At 35.7% G+C, this 15,860-nt stretch overlaps 1 protein-coding gene across 2 annotated transcripts in view; it reads right to left on the bottom strand.

The window, feature by feature from the left end:
- LOC149784979 (LIM domain only protein 3-like) overlaps positions 1-15,860 on the bottom strand; it is a 217,417-nt gene that overhangs the window by 14,039 nt on the left and 187,518 nt on the right. For both annotated transcript variants that reach the window (XM_089978647.1, XM_089978648.1), the window contains exon 5: positions 4,782-4,907. In XM_089978647.1, coding sequence (XP_089834773.1) covers positions 4,782-4,907 — 126 coding nt within the window. The remainder of the gene's footprint in view (positions 1-4,781; positions 4,908-15,860) is intronic.

The raw sequence follows: 15,860 nt of genomic DNA, 5'->3' as shown, positions 1-15,860 counted from the left end.
AAAGCAAGATTTATTTTCAAATTAGCTACTGTGGGACACATATTGATGTCAGCTTGGCACCATTTTCATTTAAGACAAAGCAGATATCAGAAGTTGTTTGGTGAAAACCTTATGTCATAATAATCATCCATTAAGTAAGGATTTACAAATCCACTTACCACAGGATAAGCTCAGATCTGGTTCAGACAAGCTCAAGCTTGCAAGACACATGCCCACGGGAAAGTCCCAAAAGTTTAGAGTGGGATTCAATAAATTTTTATTTAATATTGGTAGTCTGGGTAAAATAGATAACACACTAGCTCTGTGCAAACTATTTTACTGACAAGAGGGCCATTTTATGCTTTATGTTCTATAAGTTTTATACCCTGCAAACTTGCCAAAGTACATGTATCAGCACCTTCATTTAGTGTACATACGTGAAACATTGTTCTAAATAACTGGCCAAAGTTTCTTCTCTCTACTGTATGTCATTTCCATCCTGTAGTCAAAGTCATTGTCATTATCCTATTTTCTTATCATGATAATGTTAATACTTACTTTTTAAAGCAAGTTTTGACCAATAAGGAACAAATATAATAGTTACATTTTAATTGTAAGATATTTGTATGTATGTGGGATTCACATAATTTCAGGTCCTTAGTTATCCTCAGGCAGTTTGTCAGATTGCCAATGCTAAACAATCAGTTAATAGTATAATTTGCGAGATTTCTTTAACAAATGTGTTTGGAAATAATAAGGCACTTGCCCCTAATTATTAATTACCAGGAGGATCTCGCTCAAAGCATGACTGATATTACACAAACTGTGTTTATTATCTGTTGTTCACATGATAATTACAATAGACTGATGTTTGGCAAACAACTAAATGTTACTGTTTCCCCTTCAACGTGGATGGAGATATCAGTATGGGGTTTTCACTAAAATATAATGTCTAGTTGTTTCTAAATTAAAATGGTGCTGATCTGATGTCCAATATGGCCGTCATGTTCAGTAATTCCATAAGCTCTCCTGGTCTATGACCAGCAAAGCAAACACAAAGTAAATGAAAAGAACAGTTATACTTCAATGATTACAAACTGATTTATACAGCCAATATAATGACAAATAAAATCAACACACATTTCAACCAAATGAAAGGACAAAGTGGAAAATAACTGGAAGAAATTTGGGTATGAATAAGCATCATAAATTCATTATTTTTTGGGAATATTAAAGTATTAACAAATGGCAATTTACCTGAAATCAATAATAAAAATAAATTCCTTCATTTGCTTGCCAGGAATTCAAGATAACATCATATCTTTATTTTAACTGTTGAGTCTTGGAAACCATCTCTAATATTCTTTTGTGATAGCAAGGTTTTCAAGTTAGCACATACTTTATGTCAGCTTGTCACTATTTTCATAAAGGACAAAGCAGACATCACTAGAAGGTTTTTGGTGAAAATCCCATTTCTTAATGATCATCCATTCAGGGGGAGTAGAGACAATGAGAGTTTCAGGAAGTTGTTGTGGAAGCCATATTGATAGCCACCACTGAGACCAAATTGAAGGTTAGTCACTGTCATTTAGGACCAACTAGACATCACAAAAATTCTTCTGATGAAAACTGACTTTCCATTTAAGAGGAGAACCAAAAACAAGATTTTCAAGATGGTCAAATCAGATCAGCACAATTTGAATTTAGCAAAACAATATAACAATTCTTTTAGTGAAAACCCCATATGACAGTTTATTTTGGAGAAGTACTAATAACAAGATTTTCAAGTTTGCCACTGTGGCAGCCATATTAGATCAGCACTATTTGCATTTAAGAATCACTAGACATCATCAGAAGCTTTCTGGTAAAACACCACATAAATAGGATTTTCATTTCATCAGAAGAAGTGAAAAGAAGATTTTTAAGCTGGTCATTCTGGCAGTCATATTGGACCCCACATCAGCACTATTTTCATTTAGACTAACTAGGCATAATATGAAGTCTTTTGATGAAAACTCAATGTCATTATGACTTTACATTTAAGAGGAGTACCAATAAGATTTTTTAAGATGGCCACTGTATGGCAGCCATATTGAATGTTAGATTGGTACCATTTTAATTTAAGACCCACTGCACATCATATGAAGTCTTTTGGTAAAAACTCCATTTCAATATAACATTCTGTTCATATTAATAAGTGAAAAAAAGTATGTTGAGTAGGCTGATAAACCAACCCCACAGCTGTGATGATACTGACTGAATATATAAGGGCTGATATCACCTATTTATTAAAAGTTGCAATTATCTGCAGACAGTTTTGTCTGCACACATCGGTGCACATTTTATACACTTACCATTACTTCTCATGGCTGCGGAGCTAATGTTGCCTATGCACATATTATTTCCAGATCAAATCCTATGCTTAAAGATTTGTAAATCCACATGGAATAGCAAAACCCTCTATCATGTGGCAATATTGAATTTGCGCTAGGTATGGTTATTACCGAATACCAATAAGTGTCTAAACTATGCAGGTATATTTGCATGCTGCAAAATTGCTCATTTTAATAAAGTGGTGACCCAAAACCAATTAATTGTCTACCAGTATCAACACAGATTTGGGAGTTTGATTTATTGGACTTTATGTTGATATGACCATACATGTAGGTGAGTGATTTAGATTTTTAACGTAGCTTTAACAATTTTTCAGTCATATCGCTATGATGTCTGCAGTGCGACAGTTTATAGTGATGTCTAGCAATGGGGCATCATGTCGCAGATATGTAGAATGATGTCCCACCCAGTCGCATTATCCTGACACCAGGCTGACCAGTCCTAACACTAACCTCTTAATGTTGAGTGCCAAGTGAATCAGCTGTTAGTACCATTATTAAGTCTTTGGTATGACTCAGCCAGGATTCGAACCTGTGAAATCCTGCATCCGAGGTGGATGCTCTAACCACTAGGCCACCCACACGGTGCCATACATGTAGGAGATGCAATAAAAGATTTCAAGATAGTTGACATGGTGGTCATATTGTATGTCATATCAACATCATATTCATTCTGAGACAACTCGACATTATAAAAAGTCTTTTAGTGGAAGCTCCACATTGATATGACCATCCATTTTGGAGGAGTGGCAATAACAAGATTTTCAAGATGGTCAATGTGGCAGTACCATTTTCATTTATGACCAACTAGACCATGGGATGAATGTATGTGTAAAGTTCATGGCAATGCTTCAAGTAGTTTAGGATTGTTGTTGTTGTGATTAGGGTTTAACGCCATTTTTCAGCACATGATAGGCTATACATGGCGGCCAGTATTAATGGTGGAGGAAGAACCTGGGAAAACCCCGGAAAGAACCACCGACCCACGAGAAGCTACTGGCAAGCTTATTCACATACCCACATTAGCCGAATCCGAGACTCGAACCTACGCAGACAGAGGTGAGATGGCAGTGATCCGTAACGGACAGCGCTTTAGACCACTCGGCCACTCGGGGCCCCCAAGTAGTTTAGGAGAAGTAGCAATACAAAAATCGTGCTAAAGGACAGATGGATGACAGACAATGGATGGACAACAGACAAAAGAACATTCCATAGGCTCTTCTGGTCAAATGCTCAGTAAAGCTAAAAATCATTGTCTCTGAAGACAGCTATGGTGGCCAAAGCAGTTAGAGTGAAAGCTTCAGACATGGTATGTTGCAGGTTCAAACCCTGGCTAAGTCATACCAAAGACTTATAATAAACAGTATTGGCCGCTGCCTTGCTTGGCACTCAGCATTAAGAGGTTAGTATTGGACTGGTTTGCCTGGTGTCAGGATAATGTAACTCGTTGGGACATTATGCCACAAGTCTGCTGCATAATGCCTCTGTGCTAGACATCAGTATAAACTGCCATGCTGCAGACATAATAGTGATATGACTCAAATTGTTAAAGCTACATTAAAAATGCAAACAAAACAAACACACACAGTCTCTCAGAACAGGATGACTTTAAAAAAATCCATGCAATGAAAACTGGGTCTTACAAGATAGCATGTTTCTCTCATAGTGGTGGTCTTTAAAATGACATTTGCTATTCTGTCACAAGATATTCCAGTTTTTAATGCATTATGAGAAAACGTTGCAAAGGATACAATATTTATGCTTAGCACTTCAAGTTTATATTTACTGTCACCAGTATTAAAATGATGGTGGTCTTGCACTCTAAGGACATCATTACTGAATAAATAGGCCGCTGTTCACTATCTTGTATAATTTAGATAAGACTGCTTCAAGCCACCTGGTGACCTCACAACTTGTAATAGGTTTTTTTGTGGTTTACTAGTTTTTAAAAAGTTGTTTCAATATTATAAAATCATATTGTTTACGGATACGGGAAAAGAAGTGGAAAGGAAGAATTTTCTGATAGTATTATCAATGAAACTACATGATGCAGAACTTAAAAAAGGATATATTTGGAAATTTGTATCTAAGCTCACCGATACTGGGTTACCATCTTAAAGCAAAAATTAGATCATCCTCATCACATAATATTATTACTTAATGATTTAGTTATTTAACCATAACTTTTAAGATGCAGCAACATGGAGCCTAATTCCAACCATTCTGATTTCCTTTTCTACGACTATCACTTTAATACAATGCCATAAATTAGAACAAACTATTATAAGTTATTTAAAATTAGATCTATTCAGTTGATAAGTTTTCAGTGACAAAAGTTTGTTCTTAATTTGACTTAAGTTTATTTTGTACTATAATACATGCATTTCCTGATATGATCAGCCTACCTACCTGTGATTACACTGTTGACAGGCAAAGCATTCCAAATGATATACGTTACTTTTGGCCCTCATCACCATTTCAAATGCTGGAATCATTTTTGTACATGCAGAACAATACCCTGTTGTACCAAACAACCTGAAAAAGACTCATGGATTGTAAACTGTGAAAATTTTTACCATGGTAAAACTAAATTTTTTGTATAACTGTGGACAGAGCTACAAGCCTCTTCATTATAATGCCATTCTTTTTACAAGATGGCTGTGGTCATATATCACATGTCATTATGTAGTACTGGGTCCACATTTTGGAGTTATTCAGGTGAAATAGTGAAACAGTCACCTGAGTGACTGTCATTTAGCCCAAACACACAAAGTGATGTTGACTTTACCTTTACTTGAGCTGACATCTTCACCCTAGCCCTCCTTTTTGCCACTAAATGCTTATAGTATTCCGAGTATCAACTTATCTTTTTATTATATGCAACAAGTAATGTAAAACAACATACCGTAAATACTCACTTATAAGTTGAGTCAAACTACAAACAAAAAAGATCATGATCTGCTGTAGTATAAAGCACCTGCAGATCAAGGTCTATTTTGTTTGTTCTACGGATTACTCCTAACAAACTACACAGATCCAGGTCTCTCAGCACATTGAAATTTACAGTTGCACTCATCTTATAAGTGAGCATTATGGCACTGTTTTCATACATATAACCAAGTATATATAGCACTGTTTTCATACATATAACCAAATATATATGGTACTGTTTTCATACATATAACCAAGTATAAATGGCACTGTTTTCATACATATAAGCAAATACATATGGCACTGTATTCATAATTATAAGCAAATATATATGGCACTGTTTTCATACATATAACCAAGTATATATGGCACTGTTTTTATATTCATAAGAAAGTATATATGGAACTGTTTTCATACATATAAGCAAGTATATTTGGCACTGTTTTCATACATATAAGCAAGTATATTTGGCACTGTTTTCATACATATAAGCAAGTATATATGGCACTGTTTTTATACTTATAACCAAATATATATGGCACTGTTTTCATACTTATAACCAAGTATATATGGCAGTTTTTGTACTTATAAGCAAGTATATATGGTACTGTTTTTATACTTATAAGCAAGTATATATGGCACTGTTTTTATACTTATAAGTAAGTATATATGGCAGTTTTCATACTTATAAGCAAGTATATATGGCACTGTTTTTATACTTATAACCAAATATATATGGCACTGTTTTCATACTTATAACCAAGTATATATGGCAGTTTTTGTACTTATAAGCAAGTATATATGGTACTGTTTTTATACTTATAAGTAAGTATATATGGCAGTTTTCATACTTATAAGCAAGTATATATGGCAATGTTTTCATACTTATAACCAAATATATATGGTACTGTTTTCATACTTATAAGCAAGTATATATGGCACTGTTTTCATACATATAACCAAATATATATGGCACTGTTTTCATACTTGTAAGCAAGTATATATGGCACTGTTTTCATACTTTTGATCAACTTTTGTGCCACTTTAATTATCATTTACATCTGCACAGATGTTTCAATCTACAAGATTCCTGCTAAAAAGTCACAAATGAAATTCGAAGAAGTGAAATTGCTTACATTCATAGCCTAATCAAGAGTAAATAGGCAGGTTACGAATTCACCTTGTTGCTATATATAAAATCTGATACCACTTAAGATCTTGCATGTACCAACATATTTCTTTTGGACAAGCATAACAAAGTTGGGGAGTAAACAATGCGAAACATAGGCTGTTCCATGTCTTGGGGAGTAAACAATGCGAAACATAGGCTGTTCCATGTCTTGGGGAGTAAACAATGTGAAACATAGGCTGTTCCATGTCTTGGGGAGTAAACAATGCGAAACATAGGCTGTTCCATGTCTTGGGGAGTAAACAATGCGAAACATAGGCTGTTCCATGTCTTGGGGAGTAAACAATGCAAAACATAGGCTGTTCCATGTCTTGGGGAGTAAACAATGCAAAACATAGGCTGTTCCATGTCTTATACTCTTGAGATCATGTTGAGCTGCTTGAGATCATGTTGAGCTGCTTGAGATCATGTTGAGCTGGTTATACTCTTGAGATCATGTTGAGCTGCACATTCATAATTGCTTTATTGTTCGGTCTAATAAAAACAGTTCATTGCTGTAATTTGCATCTGGTTTCAGTAAAATTAAAATGTCTTTGTCCGCTGTGTGAAATGTTAGTCTTTTATTATCCTCGTGTATTCTCATTTCTGTGTAAAGTCATATATTTCACTATTCTCCTATTTGCCTATCTTTTCTTACCTTCATTTATTTTCATTGATTCATTTGTTTTATTCTTATGTCTACTCATTTACTTACCAACTCAACTACCTCTGTCTGTTTTTGTGCATTCATTTTATTTATAAGACTTCCTGGTGAAATTGTAAACTAAATGAAACAACAATCTTAATAATGATTGTATGGAATAAAAATGGCAAGGCACATAGTTATAATTATGGTGGAGGAATTCCTGAAATAATTTTTATTTTTTAGCCAGCGAAAAAATATTATTTAAAAATAATCATGCAATATCTTTTTCAAGCATTATAAAAGTAATGTACATATCACAACTGACACGAAAAGGTAAATCACTCAAAATAATATGTGCGTTGTAAAGAATATGAGTCATTGTGGAATGTTGAAAAGTATCTATGCAGAGGACTCCTCATTACATTCATCTGGACTTTTCTACTTTAAGATGTTGTAGCCATAAACTTGATGTTGAGGCAGGTAGATATGATGTAGCCCTACAATGTAAACCCTTGACCCTGTTATTTATCGTTTGGGCATTGATGCCCAAACCATAAATACCAGGGTTGAAAGCCTACATTGTAGGACTAGAGTTGATGGTGACACTGCTTTGGAGATTTTGCATAACTTGTTCCCCAACTAATTTACTAATAGTTGATTATGACAAACAATGCATTTTAAAAGAAATATCCCAAGATATTAGTCAAAAATATTAAGATAAACACTGGTATGTCCTTCCATGTTTAGAAAAATTTATACCTTGATTCCACAGTTTACATACCATTTTTTAGCTAGACAAAAACCTGTACCTAATGTCTCAAATTATATGACAATAAGTGAATTGTGCTCCAGTACAGTGACCTTTTAATGTGTGCAATACAGGATGGTAGCCTAAAGTACTGAAACAAAGATTTATTTTGATTTTATTTAATGCTACATGTATTTGGAAGTATGAACAGTACTGGAACAATATCCAAGGGAGATAAAAACTATCAGCTATATTCATTCATCTAAATTTGGGCTGCCTCCCTTGATATATAAAACTAACATGAAAGGCTAGTGGAATGCACTCTTAGTCACTAAATTTAGTAAGCCCATAAAGTCTGTTACTATGATTAGTAATACAAACTATATTTGATAAAAGGGAATGGACACAATACCACAAGCAAAGATTGATTTAAATTCTACCTAGACAATAAAGAGGCCATTTTAAGCAACAGTTTGAAACATTCTTAACTTTTACTACTATACCTCCCCCTATTTTCCCCCAAAATGCCCCAATTCTGCCAGAAGAAATATGTCATTTAGTCCAAGTCACTAGTCCAACATGGGCCCTGGAAACGGTGAAATGAATTTATCTCATTGCAATGCAGTTTCACAATAAGGGAGTCTACACCATGGTTATCATGGACTGTGTTATTGTGAAGGAATACTGTAATATGTTTTTATCTGTACTACTATATCATAGTTTCAATATATATATTTCATAGGGAAGCAAAGCCTCAAAGTCCATTGACAGCTATTAATAATTACAAGTCTTTTATTTAATATGGTATTTGAATGGAGTTACAATGATGTGTCCTTCTGCTAATGAAAGTGTAACTGTACTCCTACATTAGCATCTCCGATTCAGGTACATGTATATAGTAAAGTTGTCCAAAACTTTTAGTTAAATACAGCAGCTTATATAAAACTTTCAACAAGAGGCCCAAGTGTGTCCAATATTACTCACCTAGTAACAAGTATATGTAGTAAATTCATATATGTAGTAAGTGGAAAGTGTGTGGGTGATCTGGATTTTTAATGTAGCTTTAAACAAAAATCAGTCATATTGCTACGATGACTGCAGTGTGACAGGTAAATGGAAAGAAACATTTCAAGCATTTATTTGCCACATTGTCTATTAGGCCCAAAAATATAATATGCACATTTTCATGCTAAAATTTATTTATTGGGTTGGTTGGTCGGAGCAAGATTTTTTAAAACTAAATTTTTCTATTTCATTTACCAAATGTGAACCATGGCTACATTACCTAATTTTATTCCATTGAGAAAAGACCTTGTCAGCATTACTCAACATGACAATGTCGTATGATATTTAAATATGCACTCTTTACATCATTAATAAATAATCTGTGTTTGATTTAACTTGACATAAGTTAGAATTAACCATAATCTGAGAACAGCGCAGTAAGGCACCCATTACTGAATCATGTTTTCTCGTCTATGTCCAGCAGGGGTTAAAAAATATAAGAAATATAAAGTGTTTTTAAGGAGTGTAATGTCTAATACTGATACCTATGAATGAAATGAAATGGAACTGGGTCACAAAATTCTGAAAATCTGGAATCTGTTTATTTTCAAAAAAAAGATAATTTATGGTGTAATGTGTATCTATATTTTGTGCAACTGATGGTACATGACTGTATCTATACTGCATATAAGTTTTGTTCATGACAGTAAATTGCAGTGCTTGCCTATAAACAAGATATTAGATAGTTAATTTCTGTACACTGGTATTCGTTCTATTTTAAGATATTAATAGCACCTGTAGACTGCATATAATCTAAAAATACATGTCTAGTTTCTAATAACAAAACATCTTCACAAGTTTGGGGTTAATTCCCACTGAATAGGTCAATCAGATGGTTCTTAAAAGAAATTCTTCCCCATTGGATGGATCAGTCAAGTGGGTTCTTTTATGATGTGGGATATTTGCTCTCAATGTCATGCAGCAAGTATGAGAAAAATGTTTTAGCTCCATATGCCTGTATATGAGGAAGAATTGAGCAATTGATTTCATTCTTATCTTGAATTCTTATATCTCTTATTTTTAACTGTTCCAAACTACATCTTTTTGGGAGGAGTTGCATAAGAGATCAAAATTATTACTTTGTCGATAGTGATGTTAAATGGAGACTTAAGTCTAAAAATAAATTCAATAACAAGAGAACTATGAATTGCCCTATGGTTAACGGTCCTCTATGTCAATAACTGAAATCATTTTTACTTCTTTCTGTTAGTGACCCTGACCTTTGACCTTTTGACCCCAAACTCAATATTCTTCTTTCTGACCCCAAGTGCAAGCATTCCACAACATTTGGCCCTATTCTTTGATGCAGAACTACTGTTTATTGTGTGGAAATAATTATATTCTTTCAAGTCACAGTGACCTTGATCCTTGACCCAAAAATTTAAAAAGGTTTCACCTTAACCCAAGTGTATACCATCCACAACATTTGGAAAAAGTAGATGGTGGACAATTTGAGTTACTGTGTGAAAACAAAATTGGTAACAGACAGAATACTGGGTAAATGGACAACATAACAATAAGGCAAACATATAAGAAGAGTCCCTAGAAGAGACTGACACTTTACTAGGTGATAAAAATTAGCAGGATATCAAAATAAGAAAATATCTTTCTTTTAACATCTGAGTGTTAAAATCATCTCTGATATTTTTTCAGTGACAACAAAGTTTTCAAATTAGCTTCTGTTGTGCACATACTGGATTTTTAGGTTGGAACCATTTATTTAAGACAAAGCAGACATTATTAGAAGTCTTCCAGTTAAACTCCAATGTCATAATCATCATCCATTCATGGGAGTAGTGATGATAAGATTTTCAAGACAGCCACCATGGCAGCCATATTGGATGAATGACTGGCACCATTTTCATTTAGAACCAACCTGGAATCATAAGAAGTCCACTGGTGAAAAACCCATGCTGATATAGCCATCCATTTGGAAGAAATAGAGACAACAATATTTTCAAGAGAGCCAAAACTGACCACATTGAGTGTGAGACTTGGTCATTTTCATTTAGAACTAACTACACACCATAAGAACTCTTTGGAAGAAAACACCATGTCAAAATGGCTTTCTATTTAAGAGGATTTTCAAGATGGCCACCAACATAATGGACAGCAGATCAGCACTTTTTTAATTTAGGATCAATAGAAGTCTTTTAGTGAAAACACCATGCTGACATGATGATTCATTGAGAAGTAGTGATTAACAAAAACTCTCAACTTGGCCAGTGTGACAGTCATATTAGACACTGGATCAGTTTTTTTGTTAAATTTTAGACCAACCAGACATCATAAGAAGTGTTTGGTGAGAATCCCATACTGACATGACCATTCAGTGAGGAGAAGTGATATCAAGAGTCTCAAGCTGGCCAGCATGAAAGTCACATTAGACATCAGATCAGTAACATTTTCATTCAGGACCAACTGGACATCATAAGAAAAACCCATGTCATCATTAGGGACCAACTAGACATCATAAGAAAAACCCATGTCATCATTAGGGACCAACTAGACATCGTAAGAAAAACCCATGTCATCATTCAGGACCAACTAGACATCGTAAGAAAAACCCATGTCATCATTCAGGACCAACTAGCCATTCTAAGAAAAACCCATGTCATCATTAGGGACCAACTAGACATCATAAGAAAAACGCATGTCATCATTAGGGACCAACTAGACATCATAAGAAAAACCCATGTCATCATTAGGGACCAACTAGACATCGTAAGAAAAACCCATGTCATCATTCAGGACCAACTAGACATCATAAGAAAAACCCATGTCATCATTAGGGACCAACTAGACATCGTAAGAAAAACCCATGTCATCATTAGGGACCAACTAGACATCGTAAGAAAAACCCATGTCATCATTCAGGACCAACTAGACATCGTAAGAAAAACCCATGTCATCATTCAGGACCAACTAGCCATTGTAAGAAAAACCCATGTCATCATTAGGGACCAACTAGACATCATAAGAAAAACGCATGTCATCATTAGGGACCAACTAGACATCGTAAGAAAAACCCATGTCATCATTCAGGACCAACTAGACATCATAAGAAAAACCCATGTCATCATTAGGGACCAACTAGACATCGTAAGAAAAACCCATGTCATCATTAGGGACCAACTAGACATCATAAGAAAAACCCATGTCATCATTCAGGACCAACTAGACATCATAAGAAAAACCCATGTCATCATTAGGGACCAACTAGACATCATAAGAAAAACCCATGTCATCATTAGGGACCAACTAGACATCGTAAGAAAAACCCATGTCATCATTCAGGACCAACTAGACATCATAAGAAAAACCCATGTCATCATTAGGGACCAACTAGACATCGTAAGAAAAACCCATGTCATCATTAGGGACCAACTAGACATCGTAAGAAAAACCCATGTCATCATTCAGGACCAACTAGACATCATAAGAAAAACCCATGTCATCATTAGGGACCAACTAGACATCGTAAGAAAAACCCATGTCATCATTAGGGACCAACTAGACATCATAAGAAAAACCCATGTCATCATTAGGGACCAACTAGACAGCATAAGAAAAACCCATGTCATCATTCAGGACCAACTAGACATCATAAGAAAAACCCATGTCATCATTAGGGACCAACTAGACATCATAAGAAAAACCCATGTCATCATTATATATATATTAGGGAATTTTGTGACTTGGTCCCTACTGAGAAATGAACTTGGGTTTCTGTCTTACGACACTCACTGCCTTGCCTTCATGCACCAATGTCCATATCCTCCCTTCACAACCCAACAAAGGCTGGAACTTAGTTGTGGTAAGCATTCGCTCACAGCCGCCACACTTGAATGGCAACCAAATAATTACATCTGATTCCTCCAGCAGACATTAAGGAATGTTGAAATTAATACAGACAGTTACAGATATTCTATAAACAGGGTGGAAAGTGCTATCCCTGGATTCTACAGGAGGATATTATGAAGTGAAATATATGGAGAAGAATATTAACACACATATTAGAGAATTCCGAATTAGCTCCATACCTGAGTCTCTGTGAGTTATGGCACCCAATGCCTTGCTTGCACACAATGACCCTCATAGTCAATTACTGGATTACTGCCAAGACAGCATGTCTGCTATGCATGAATGCTTATACCTATAACTATGTTCCATCTGTTCCTGGAAATATGCACAGAGTCAAGAGGGTATTGGAGTTGGTGTGTACAGGCAAGGTGATTGATGCCATAACCTTTTGAGATCTGGGTTCAAATCTAAGATGAATATAAAAATCCTGTATGGTGATATTATTTTCCAATCAGCTTACCATTCCCATGTATTCTCCTGCAGGATCCAAAGATAGCACAATTGTGTGTGTGTGTGTGCGTGCGTGCATGCGTGTGTGTGCGCGCATGCGCGTGCGTGCGTGCATGCATGTGTGTGTGTGTATATACACATATAATACTAATCAGTAACTTATAACTGCCCTCAATGCAGCCAGATTAATATTGTATGTATGCTGAAAAATAGGATTACTTAGATGAAACCTAGCAATTTGCAGGGCACCTTACCTATCTTTGCATTCTGTATTCATATTGGAGTCATCATCACCATTGTTTTAGGGTGTTATTCTGGGAACCAACTCGTAATATGATGGTGTTCAACAACATCATGCTCATGTGGATGCACATTTCAAAGTTGGCAGTTGATCAATTGGCATTAATTTAATTCCAAGTATATGACTATGTCATTATGCCAGATGCAAATGTTTGTAATTGATTATTTCTAGTGTATCAATAATTTGTGGTTTAATTAAATCATAGGGGGCAAGATTAAAGAATGCACACCTGCCTTCAGTGCCCTGACATGAATTTGTTTGCATAAGAATCAATGCTTTATGGTCAGTACAATTTGTCACTTACTGTTTTATACATCAGCAACTTACTGGTACCATATATATTTGTTTATAAGATGAGTCAAACAGCAAACACCCAGATCTGGGGTCACACAAATGTGCCATCAGATCTGGGTCTGTGCAGTTTGTTAGGAATATTCAGTAGAACAAATAACAAAGCTCCTTATCTGCAGGTGCATTGTGCTATGGCAGAGCAGGATCTTTGATGTTTGCAGTTTGCCTTGACTTATAAGTGAGTACAAATGGTACATGAATTATCGTACATGATTGGGTACCTTTTAGGTACTAGGTGTGGCATACCTCTATAAAATAAAAAAAATCTATATCATGTTATCTCCCTGTATCTATCTGCCATACACCCCTAGGTATTATTCTCATACCTGCCATACACCCTGGGTATTATCCTCATACCTGCCATACACACTGGGTATTATCCTCATACCTGCCATACACCCTGGGTATTATCTTCATACCTGCCATACACCCTGGGTATTATCCTCATACCTGCCATACACCCTGGGTATTATCCTCATATCTGCCATACACACTGGGTATTATACTCATATCTGCCATACACACTGGGTATTATCCTCATATCTGCCATACACCCTGGGTATTATCCTCATATCTGCCATACACACTGGGTATTATACTCATACCTGACATACACACTGGGTATTACCATCATACCTGCCATACACTCAGGGTATTATCTTCATACCAGCCATACACCCTGGGTATTATCATCATACCTGCCATACACCCTGGGTATTATCCTCATATCTGCCATATACCCTGGGTATTATCCTCATACCTTCCATATACCCTGGGTATTATCCTCATACCTGCCATACACCCTGGGTATTATCCTCATATCTGCCATACACCCTGGGTATTATCCTTATATCTGCCATACACACTGGGTATTATCCTCATACCTTCCATATACCCTGGGCATTATCCTCATATCTGCCATACACCCTGGGTATTATCATCATACCTGCCATACACTCAGGGTATTATCCTCATATCTGCCATACACCCTGGGTATTATCCTCATACCTTCCATATACCCTGGGTATTATCCTCATACCTGCCATACACCCTGGGTATTATCTTCATATCTGCCATACACCCTGGGTATTATCCTTATATATGCCATAAACACTGGGTATTATCCTCATACCTTCCATATACCCTGGGTATTATCCTCATATCTGCCATACACCCTGGGTACTATCCACATACCTGCCATACACCCTGGGTATTATCATCATACCTGCCATACACCTGGTATTATCATCATACCTGCCATACACCCTGGGAATTATCCTCATACCTGCCATACACCCTGGGTATTATCCTCATACCTGCCGTAGCAGTAACTTTGAAGATGCAGTTTATTATGGAAATTAAAATAATTAATGTTTAAAATACCCACATTATGAGACTGATGATTGGCTGGGGTGTTCAATAGTCAACCTTACATTATTATGAAGATAACAAACTAGGTGGTGACAAGTAAGGAGGGGTGGCAGTCATTTATCTTAGTTCCAATGTGCTAGTCCCTATTGGGGGGGGGGGGGGCATGCAGTCACTACAAAAGTGGTAATATGGGTGTTCTGACAAGTCGATTAGGGGTTCAAGATCTGCCTGAAACCAATTATATTTTACAACTAAAATTCTGGATCTTGGTGACTATTTAACAAGCTTTTTTCACTTGGTTCAGACACATACTTGCCTGTAATGACAAGCTCAGCCAGTCAGATGCAAGGTCACAAGTATGTGTGAACTTCACTCATAATGACAGTAAACAAAGATCACAAGAACAAAGGCCTGTTTATCAAGTTTAATAAAAATCCTAATAAAAGTATCTCTAGAGTGGCAGCAAAAATATATAAATAAATAAATAAAATAGTCAATTACAATTTTTGGATTCATCCAAAGTGTAGCATGCAATTACACACAAACACATATTATTATAATTAAAGCGATGTACCTGGAAAGTAAACTGCAGC

The sequence above is a fragment of the Sinohyriopsis cumingii genome, chromosome 13 (assembly GCF_028554795.1).
Source record: "Sinohyriopsis cumingii isolate HCF-2022 chromosome 13, ASM2855479v2, whole genome shotgun sequence".
NCBI classification, from domain to species: Eukaryota; Metazoa; Mollusca; class Bivalvia; order Unionida; family Unionidae; genus Sinohyriopsis; species Sinohyriopsis cumingii.
The sequence above is the reverse complement of the archived record's forward strand: the minus strand, read 5'-3'. Positions and strand labels throughout refer to the sequence as shown.